The 12,091-nt window shown below is 36.9% G+C and overlaps 1 protein-coding gene across 20 annotated transcripts in view; it reads right to left on the reverse strand.

Annotated features, from left to right (window-relative positions):
* Positions 1-12,091, reverse strand: part of MGA (MAX dimerization protein MGA) — a 145,854-nt gene that overhangs the window by 84,157 nt on the left and 49,606 nt on the right. For all 20 annotated transcript variants that reach the window (XM_070378178.1, XM_070378176.1, XM_070378179.1 and 17 more), the window contains exon 2: positions 4,046-5,176. In XM_070378178.1, the coding sequence (XP_070234279.1) occupies positions 4,046-5,109 (1,064 nt within the window). In that variant the 5' untranslated portion in view covers positions 5,110-5,176. The remainder of the gene's footprint in view (positions 1-4,045; positions 5,177-12,091) is intronic.

Raw genomic sequence — 12,091 nt, forward strand, 5'->3', positions numbered from 1 at the left:
GATACAATGGACTGGTTCAAAATTGGGAAAGGAGCACGTCGAGGCTGTATACTATCACCCTGCTTATTTAATTTTTATGCACAGTACATCAAGTGAAATGCTAGGCTGGATGAATCACAAACTGGCATCAAGACTGCCAGGAGAAATATCAATAACCTCAGTTAAGAAGATGATACCATTCTAATGGCAGAAAGCAGAGGAACTAAAGAGCCTCTTGCTGAGGGTGAAAGAGGAGAGTGAAAAGCTGGCTTAAAACTCAATATTCAAAAAACTAAGATCATGGCATCCGGTCCCATCACTTTGTGGTAAATAGATGGGGAAAAGTGGAAACAGTGACAGATTTTCTTGGGCTCCAAAATCACTGTGGACAGTGACTGCAGCTATGAAATTAAACTTGCTCGTTGGAAGAAAAGCTGTGACAAACCTAGACAGCATACTAAAAAGCAGAGACATCACTTTGCCAACAAAGGTCCGTAACGTCAAAGTTTTAGTTTTTCCAGTAGTCATGTACAGATGTGAGAGTTGGACCATAAAGGAGGCTGAGTGCCAAAGAATTGATGATTTCTATTTTTGGTGCTGGAGAAGACTCTTCAGAGTCCCTTGGACATCAAGATCAAACCAGTCAATCCTAAAGGAAATCAACCCTGAATATTCATTGGAAGGACTGATGATGAAGCTTCAAAACTTTGGCCACCTGATGTGAAGAGCTGAAGATGGAAAAGCCACTGATGCTGGGCAAAAGAAGGGGGAAGCAGAGGATGAGATGGTTAGATAACAGCACCAACTCAATGTACATGAATCTGAGCAAACTCCAGCAAATAGTGAAGCACAGGGAAGCCTGGCGTGCTGCAGTTCATGGAGTTGAAAAGGGTTGGACATGACTTAGTGACTGAACACCACCACCCATTCATGATAAAAACTCTCAGTGAACTAGCAAATAAAAGGGAACTTTCTCAACTTAAATTAGAAACTTTCCCACTAAGATAAGAAAGAAGGAAAAGATGTCTGCTCTCATCAATCCTTCTCGGCATCTTACTGGAAGTCCTAGTGAATGCAATAAAAGGAAATAAAAATAATACAGATTTGAGAGAAAGAAATAAAACTATCTTTGTTCACAAATGACATGATCATCTAGGTAGAAAATGTCAAAGAATCCCCAAAAAACTTCTGGAACTAATAAACAAGCTGCAGATTATGAGGGTAAAGTACAAAATTCAATAGTTTTCCTATGTATCAACAAAGAACAAGTGGAAAACACAATACCATTTACATTATCACTCCCCAAAAGTGAATACTTAGTTATAAATCTAATATATACAAGATCTATATGGGGAAAATGAAAACACGCTGATGAAAAAAATTAAAGAACTAAATAAATGGAGAGGTAGTCAATGTTCATGAACAGGAAGACTCAATACAGTTAAGATGTCAGTTCTTCCCAACTCGATCTACAGATTCAATGCAAGCATAATCAAAATCCCTGCAAGTTATTTTGTGAATATGGTTGAACTGATTCTCAAGACTATATAGAGACGAAAAAGACCCAGAATAGCCAACATGTATTGAAAATGAACAAAGTTGGAGAGCTGATACTGCCCAAGTTCAAGACTTTCTTAAAAAGCTACAGTAATCAAAACGGTGTAGTACTGTTACAAGAAGAGACTAATAGGTCAAGGGAACAGACTAGAGAGCCCACAAATAGACTCAAATAGAGCCAACTGATCTTTGACAAAGAAGCAAGGACAGTATCAGAGCAGAGAGTCTTCTCACTGCTGAAATAGCAGGACATCCACATGCAAAAATAAATGACTAGACACAGACCTTCCAACTTTCACATAAATTAATTTGAAATGGATCATAAACCAAAATGTAAAACACAAAATTTTAAGAATCCTAAAAGATAACCTAAGAGAAAACCTACATGACCTTCAATATGGCAATGACTTCTTAAGATACAAAATCAAAGGCATGATCCATGAAAGAAATCACTGATAGGCTGAACTTCATTAAGATAATAAACTTCTGCTTTGTGAAAGACAACATCAAGAGAATGAGCAGACAGACCACAAACTGGGAAAAAATATTTGCAAAAGCATGTTATCCAAAATATACAAAGAAGTCTGAAGACAACAGTAAAACAATCTGATTAGAAAATAAGCCAAAGACCTTAACAGATACCAAAGAAGATACACAGATGGCAAATAAGCATATGAAAAGATGCACCACATCATGTCATCAGGGAAAGGCAAATTTAAACAAGATATTACTACACACCTATTAGAAAGGCCAAAATCCAGAAAACTGACAATGCTGACAAGGATGTAGAGCAGCAAGAACTCTCATTCACAGAAGAGTTTGGCAATTTCTCATAAACCTAAATACACTGTCACCAGGACTTCCCTGGTGGTCCAGTGGCTAAGACTCCACGTTTCCAACACAGGGGGATCAGGTTCGATCCCTGGTCAGGGAACCAGATCCCACATACTGTAACTGAAGAGTTCACATACCACAACTAAAGATCAGGCATGCCACAATGAAGATGGAAGATCCCGTGTGCCATAACTAAGACCTGAGGCAGCCAAATAAATAAAAAAACAAACAAATAAATAAACAAACATGCTGTTACCATCCAGTCTTGGAACCATGCTCCTTGGTATCTATCCAAATGGACATTAGACTTGGACACAGATGTTCATGGCAGCTTTATTCGTAACTGCCAAAACTGAGATGCAACTAAGATGTCCTTCAAGAGATGACTGAATAAATGAACTGATACGACCAAACAAAAAAAATGTGCTATCAAGTCATGAATAGACATGAAGAAACTTTATATACGTATTACTAAGTGAAAGAAGCCAAGTTGAAATGGCTACATCACTGTATGATTCCAGACATAGGACATTCTGGACAAGACAAAGCTATGAGACAACAAAAAGATCAGAGGTTGCCAGAGGCGAGGGGAACAGGAGATTAACAGGTATAACATGGAGGATTTTTAAGGCAATGAAAGTACTCTGTATGATACTATTATGGTGGATACATGTCTTTACATTATTTGTCCAAACCCACCAAGAGTGAACCTTAATGCAATCTATGGACTTTGAGTGATTATGACGCACCAATATAGGTTCATCAATTATAAACAAATGCACCATTCTGGTGGTGGATGTTGATAATGGGAATGGCTATGTATGTGTGGGGACAGAAGCTGTAATGGGAAATATCTAACTTTGATCTCGATTTTGCTGCAAACCTAAAATTGCTCTTAAAAAAATAAAGCCTTCAATAAAAATAAATAACACAAGTTCAAATTTTAAAAGTGCAACAGTGTATCATGTTATTTTAACATGTAATAACCTTCAGCTTGTTTTTAGTCAGGAAATTTATGGATCAGGATGTCCACAGGACAAAAAATTCGTATTTATTTAGCTGTGCTGGGTCTTAGATGCAGCATGCAGGGCCCTTAGTTGCAGCATGTGGGATCCAGTTCCCTGACAAGGGATTGAACATGGACCTTCTGCACTGGAAGCATGGAGTCTTAGCCACTGAACCACCAGGTAAGTCCCAGGAAATTCTTACGTACTAGACATAAATTAGTTTACTTTCAATTTCTTCTGAGCCTCATTGGATAAGTCTTACTTCAATTATGATTTGGGGGTCATTCTTTTCCCTTCTCCAATTAATCAAGAGTTGTCTATATATACTATATATGAACTATATTTTAATACTTTTTAAAAGCTGTCTATATATTAACAAGGAATAGACAAACATGCATGATTAACAAAAGTCTAAATCTAAAAATCTAAGGTTCCCACTGGGATAAGTCATCTAATTTGCCTAGAATTCTAGATTGTGAACCCAACTGATATTCATTACAGAAAAATGAACTATCATTTTGCAGAATAGAAAAGCAACTATTATTTCACAAATGTGGGGTATTTTATAGTGGCTTGCATTATTAATACCTAAAGTCAGGAATCCACATAACCAATATTTTAAATTCAAATCCTCCTTTTATCTCTAAGAACAGAAAATTGTTACCTACCTTTCAGAAACCTCTTGCTTCAACTGAGGGACTTCACCAAGGGCTGAATCAATATCCATGAAACCAAGAAAATCTCGCTTTATATTAAGGGAAGGCTTCTCCAAACCCTTGCCTGAAGTTTCCTGACCCCTTGATAAAGGATCCAAATCTGTTAGCTGCACCTCTGACCCCTCACCTTCTGTAAGACGGACCCGTTGACCAGGAGAACTGGGAACACTGTTCCCTTCTTGGTCAGAGCTGTTCTTTTGCTTTCCATCTCTCTGGGGCTTACTATTCAGCCCATCATCCCGGAAGCCTTTAGCAAATGGATTGTAATCTATTTTCAACTGGGTAATCTGAATGTTTTGATAAGCTGTTACTGCAAAGAATTCAGTCTGTGGGAAGGTAAAAGTGTGGACACCAGGGCCATTTAATTGTATCACTTCAGTAGCCTTTTCTGCAGGCACCAAGTGAAGCCGTGGCAAGTAGCGATGCATAGAGTGCAAGATAATATGCCCTTCTTGGTCCAGTGTATTGTTTGTAAGTTTGAGTTTGTAGAAAGACACTGGTTGATGCATCCAATAATGACCCGTGGAAGGAGATTCTGGATGAATAAAAACCCTCCCCAAAACATGGGGCTCAGCCTTCCCACTGGGCTCCCACCAGCGACCGTTCCATTTATAACGGTGATTATCCACAGGAGATATATCCATGACAAGGATATATTTCATATTTGAATCTAAACCTGTTATCCAATAACGACAGTAAGGAAACATGCGTCTCCCCTGCTTCGTCAGAATCATCTCTGTGCTTCGATGATAGAATTCGTTCCACATATTATTGTTATCCAAGGTGACAGTGATTCCTCCTACAGTACAATCAGCTGGAAGGCAAATCTTTCCTTTAGATTTTCCTGGTGATGACACACTGCTAGCCAAAGCACAGGCATCCCGATTAGTAACCAAAATTCCTTGATCAGTTTTGCCATTTCCTGGCTGTTTCAGGATGACAAAGAAAGTAGGTGCTGCTCCTGGCACTGTCCCACCATCTTGATTAGCCAATATAATCTGTTGTTTCTCCTCCATGATTCCAGTGGGAAAATCAGTAGTAAGATAATTGTAGTTACCACATAATCACAATGGCCTTCCCAGCCTAAAAAAACAAAACAACACTTTAATCAAGTGAACATTTATTTTATTAACAAAAATGTAAGAATGATTGTTATCCCAAAATACATTCCTAAATTCTTCTAAGATTTTGCTTCTACTTTTCTCTCAATCACTGTAAGGATATTCATTCTGGAATATTTGATTACCTTTTTAAAGTTCATTTTAATCTAATTAAGTTACTCATACCCCAATCCTTCAATAATTCACTATACATGCAACAATCTCACATAAAAAAAGTATTCATTTTAGAAAAATTATATGAAAATATAAAAGTATAGACTTAAAAGAAGATTAAATTGTAAAGTTATCCACATTCCAAAAGAATCCCAATAATTTATGAATTAATTTGAGAGGATTCTGTTACAAGTACATTCTCCTGAGTAAAAATTAACAAATTTCCATGTTATCACTGTATAGAGAATCACCTCTTTTATTAGAGTACTGGCATGAGTTCATACATAAGTAAAATGCTATTTAACTTAATTAGTACATGAAAGTGAAAGTGTTAGTTACTCAGTTGTGTCCACCTCTTTGGGACCCCTTGGACTGTGGCCCACCAGGCACCTCTGTCCATGGGATTCTCTAGGCAAGAATACTGGAATGGGTTGCCATTCCCTTCTCTAGGGGATCTTCCCAACCTAGGGATGGAACCTGGGTCTCCTGCACTGCAGGTGGTTTCTTTATGAACTGAGCCATCAAGGAAGCCCTGTTAGTACATACATTTAAAGAAAACATGACAAAACACCAGAACTTACTGGAAAAAGAAATAGTTGGCTCCACAACTCAGACCTTACACTGAAAAAAATTCCAATAAACCGAACACTTAAATCCCACCCCCTATTCCCAACTCAGTGTAATTTTTTTTAATTCTTAAAGAAATCTTGAAAAAAAGCTTTTTGATAATAAGTAGTACACAAAACCTAGAAGTTAATAAAATAAAATTTTTGATAAATTCAAAATCATATAAATTTGTTTTTAATATGACAAAAACTATCCATGTAAGATTAAAAAAATGACTAACTGGAAAACAGTACCTGAAACATATCATAAAGATCTCATTTCCCTAATATAAAAAGGAATTTTATACAAATTGGAAAAACAAAAAATCTAATAGAAAAACGGACAAAGGATAGGAACTGCAAATAGTTAAGAAAATGTACACAGTCACAGAACAGAAGGAATTAAAGTCACCCTAAGATACTGCTTTTTACCCTAGCAGAATTTTTGGCAAAAATCAAAGTCTGTCAAAGGTGCTGGAAAAGGTGTATGTCAACCAGCATTCTCATCTAATTAGCCACTTAAGAGTGTAAGATGACAGAATCTCAGAGGGTAGTATGAAAATATCAAAAGTAGAAACGCACACATTCCAGGAAACAATGGTTCTTCTAGGACTTTATCTTACATACATATGTGCAAACACACACATACACACCTGTAATAAATGGTGGTACTATGAAAGAGTGGAATATTCTGCAGCTACAAAAGAGAATTATAAATCTTATAGACTCATTAATATTATCTAAAAGATATACAAAGCATAAAGTTCAAAAGAATTATAGATTATGCTATATACTTCTATAAGTTTAAACAAAGAAAAAGCCAAAGAAAGAAAAGAATATGTATGTATTTTCCTGACACAGACTACCTGCAAAGACAGAAGAGGAACTGGTAGTATTGGCTTTATCAAGGCAAAACAGGGTGGCTGGAAAAATACTCTGACACTTTCCAAATTTTTTACCTTGTGACCATACAACCTATCCCCCCACCCAAAAATTAAAAAAAAAAAAGCCTAAATTAGTTAATTCATAAAAGTTACACACACAAAAAAACACATATACTGTATGACTCCATTTATAAGAAATGTCCAGAATAGGCAAATCTATAAAGTAGATCAGTGGCTGACAGTGAAAAGGGAGAGGATTAATGAGGACAATTGTTAACAGCTTGGGGTCTTCTGTAAGAGTGACGGAAATGTTCAGAACTAAAAACCAGTTAATGTATCCTTTAAAATGCTGAATTTTGGGACTCCTTGCTGGTCCAGTGGTTAAGACACCACATTTCCAATGCAGAGGGCCTGGGCTCAATCCCTGGTCAGGGAACTACAGCCCACATGCTACAATCAAGAGCCCACATGCTGCAATCAAGAGCCCACATGCCAGCAACTGAAGACCCCGCATGCTGCAACTAAGACCTGGTACAGTCAAATAAATATATAAATGTTTTAAATCATGAATTTTATGTGAATTATATCTCCATAAGCCATTATAAAGAAATCTCAGGTTGTTACGTTCAACTGAAGTGATGTGCTAAAATAAATTACCTAAATATTCTCCAAAATATAAAGCTATCACCTTCAGTTAGCTTTTATACAAAAAAGAAAAATATTACATCACTAGGCTTCCCAGGTGGCACTAGGGAATCCACCTACCAATGTAGGAGACATAAGAGACACAGGTTCAATCCCTGGGCTGGGAAGATCCCCTAGAGAAGGGCATGGCAACTCACTCCAGTGTTCTTACCTGTTGGAGAATCCCATCAACAAAGGAGCCTGGTGGGCTACAGTTCATAGGGTCACAAAGAGTCAGACACAACTGAAGCAACTTAGCGCACACACACACACTTGTTTAACTGGATCAGTAATTTTTGACCAATCAAACTGAGCCACTTACTGGTATTCCTCTTTTTAATTAAAAGTCTAATTTTACTTTTCGTCAGAGCTATTGACAAGCAATAATAAAATCATCTGATCTGAATTTTACATCTTTCAGGACTGGCCACTTGATCCCCCCGAAAAGTGGGGGGAAGCTCCAAAACTTAAAATATTCATTATCTTCAGGATAATACTTTAAAGATCAACACTTCAAAAAAGGTTGGTTATTGTTTCTGATAATGGCTAGACATGAAAATAGAAACCCTACTTTCTAACACTAAAGCACTAATACCTAGGAAAGGTTAAAAAAAAAAGCTCTCTCCTCTGATTTGGAGTTTAAGAGATAGATAAAATTTAGAATGATTCTTTTCAAAAGTTTCCTCAGGCTTAAGGCAATTAAGTTTATTGATTTCCTAAAACTAGTTTAAGTAACATCTATCAGAGACTGATAAGACAAAATTTAAACAGACTTATAAGTCACAAATATACAGTGACTTTTATAAAAATAGTAAAGTCCAGAAAGTTCATAAAAACCAATACCTCTAAAATGGTGTATAACTGGTCAAAAAAGCCATCATCAAAATATCTACAAACAATAAATACTGGAAAGCATGTGGAGAAAAGGGAACCCTCTTGCACTGTCGGTGGGAATGTAAACTGATACAGCCACTATGGAGAACAGTATGGAGATTCCTTAAAAAACCAGGAATAAAACTACCATTGTTGTTGTTCAGTCACCTAGTCATATCTGATTCGTTGCAACCCCATGGACTGCAGCACTCAAGGCTTCTCTGTCCCTTAACATCTCCAGAAGTTTGCCCAAGTTCATGTCCATTCCATCAGTGATGCCATCCAGTCACCTCATCCTCTAACGCCATCTTCTGCCCTCAATCTCTCTCAGCATCAGGGCCTTTTCCAGTGAGTCGGCTGTTCGCATCAGGTGACCAAAATACTAGATATTCAGCTTCAGTATCAGTCCTTCCAATGAGTATTCAGGGTTGATTTCCCTTAAGATTGACTGGTTTGATCTCCCTGCTATCCAACCATTATGACCTAGCAATCCCACTAGGGGGCATATACCCTTAGAAAACTGTAATTCAAAAAGACACATGTACCCCAATGTTCACTGCAGCACTATTTACAACAGAGAAGACATGGAAGCAACCTAGATGTCCATCAACAGAAAAACAGATAAAGAAGTTGTGATGCATACATACAGTGGAATATTACTCAGACATAAAAAGGAATCAAGGTCATTTGAACTAATGCAGATGAACCTAGAGTCTGTCAAACAGATAAAGAAGTTGTGGTACATATACATTCAATGGAATATTACTCAGCCATAAAAAGTAACAAAATCAGGGGGATGAACCTAGAGCCTGTCAAACAGAGTAAAGTAAGTCAGAAGGAGAAAATATCGTATTTTAATGCATATATACAGAATCTAGAAAATGGCACTGATGAACCTATTTGCAGGACAGGAATATGAATAGAGACGCAGATATGGAGAATGGACTTATGCTGGGATGGGGGCAAGAGGTGAGAGCGAACCACTGACATATATACACTACCATGTGTGAAATAACATAGCTAAGGGGAAGCTGCTATAAAACACAGGGAAACCAGCCCAAAGTTCTGCATCAACCTACAGGACTGAGATTCGGGGGAGATGCTCAAGAGGGAGAAGATATATATACATCTATGGCTGATTCGGGTTATTATATGACAGAAATCAACACAACATTGTAAGGCAATTATCCTCCAGTTAAAGAAAACAAAGCTAAAAACATAAAACTGTATATAAATCAAATAACATAAACTCCTAATCTTGTACTTAGTCCATAAAGCTCAATTTTGTTACAAATCAAGTATTTTTGTAAGCAATTATGCAAAAACACACTTATGAAATGCGTTTAAGACAGGCAGCAAAGAACTACTTGAAAAAATTGTTTAGCTATCCCAAATCTACGAAGACATTAAAGAGTTAAGAATTTCTTAAACACTGTCTTCTATAATAATAAAATCTTGATTTTTCAGATCATTTTTACAGGTAAAAGTGGGCAAGGAAGTTTTAACCAATGCTTTAAAAATCATTATCTTTTAAAAATTAATCTATGAAATATCAAATATTCTACTGATGGGAATCCAGTTTAAAGACTGTACTATAATAAATTTTAAACTTACATTATATATACACATTTCAAAATTTTCCTTTCATTGAAACACAAAATTTAAGTTCAGAAGAGTCAGACTGCTTCATTTCCACTCTGTACACAAGTATCTAATAAATGTAAATATGTGTGTATTAAGTCCAAAAAAAGTTTGAACTTTCAGACTTTCGATTTGTATAGTCTTTTTTTTAATCTTCCTGTCAAGTTTATTCCATAAATTGATCAAAATGTGTAAAACCAAAAACATAATTTACAAACAAAATAGTATCTATCTTAAGCCATACATTGCTAAAGGTTTACAGACAAATAAAACACAACAATTTTTAACATGGATTTCACTTCATTATAAGGAATATGCCTATGCTTTTGGAATACAATATTGGATTTTCTAAAGAAAGGATAGTCAATTCAGCAAATTCAGCTGTGTCAGACACACAAATACCACTCTAAAGTCTAAGATAACTTTAACCAATTGCAAAAATCAAATTACTTAGGCTACTCATGAAGCCATAAATCTCCTTCCAGAAAGATTCTAAAAATTCTCTGAAAGCATTAAGGAAGACCACAGTTTTGGGTATACAGGTATAACTCAGCATTCAAAAAAATCTCAGTTCAGCTTTTCAAGATCCAGCAGTTACCCACATAGAATTACTATAATAATGACCTACAGAGATAAATTCAGTTGTGGCTGGGAAATATTCTAAGTAACATTCTGAAACTGTCAACATCAGAAGGTGCAGGCACTCACATCAACACACAAATGCGATTTCACAGAGAATGTTTTCCAGTAATGTGTCAAGTTCCATAAGAAAACTGTTACAATTCCAGAGTACCTATTCTGAGCATCTTTTCACCAATGACCTCTTTGGGAAATGTTTAGTAACTACTAAAGCCACGATCTTCATACAACTTACAAAATACATTAGTTAGTTTACTAGCTAGTTACCTAATTCAGATACTAGTATCAGTCTCCCCCTCCCCCCACCCCACCCCCAATCAACCCTGGCAACAAAGTACACCAAAATTCCAAACCAATACTATTACTTTAAGAACACAAAACATTACAAAACATTCAGATGATACTCAACCTAAACCGAGTATTTTCAAAGTTGCTAAAAATAACCATAACTTTTCATACAGTAAATGCATTACTGTAAGGTAGGCATGGAGATCGGAGAAGGCAATGGCACCCCACTCCAGTACTCTTGCCTGGAAAATCCCATGGACGGAGGAGCCTGGTGGGCTACAGTCCATGGGGTAGCGAAGAGTCGGACACGACTGAGCGACTTCACTTTCCCTTTTCACTTTCATGTACTGGAGAAGGAAATGGCAACCCACTCCATTGTTCTTGCCTGGAGAATCCCAGGGACGGGGGAGCCTGGTGGGCTGCCGTCTGTGGGGTCGCACAGAGTCGGACACGACTGACGAGTCTTAGCAGCAGCAGCAGCAGCAGGCATGGAGATGTTAGTTTGTTCCTTAACGTAATTATTCACTACAAGAGTGCGGTTAAATTACATTTCTGAAGCTCAAATTTGTAAGAGAATAGATTCACTTGAATTTCAGTATTCATCAATATACAATGGGCCCAGAAATTTGAAAAAGATTTTAAAAAGCACAATTTACATACAAAAGTAATCAGAAAACAAGACAGCAAGGGATGCAAAGACAATCGCCAACTATCCGTTCTTAATCGTCATTAGGTTAACTTTCATAATTAAATAAATGATGTGCGTGCATGCTAAGTCGCTTCCGTCGTGCCTGACTCTGCGACCCTATGAACTGTAGCCCGCCAGGATCCTCTGTCCTTATTTTCCAGGTAAGAACACTGGAGTGGGTTGCCATTGTACTCACTATCTATAGTAAGCACTTACTTTGGACCAGAAACTATACCCTGGGCATTTTATCATGACTACAACCCTAAATTTGAAAGGTAAATTTCAAAATACATCTGAAATGCTTTTAGGTTTTAAGGCAAGAAGTCGCATTTACCTAAGATAGTAGCCCATCCCCACCCCTTTCTTTCACCAAATACCATTCGTTAATACAGGCTTCATAAGTATTTTCTATTCCTAGGAAT

This window comes from Bos mutus, chromosome 10, assembly GCF_027580195.1.
Source record: "Bos mutus isolate GX-2022 chromosome 10, NWIPB_WYAK_1.1, whole genome shotgun sequence".
In the NCBI taxonomy this organism is placed as follows: domain Eukaryota; kingdom Metazoa; phylum Chordata; class Mammalia; order Artiodactyla; family Bovidae; genus Bos; species Bos mutus.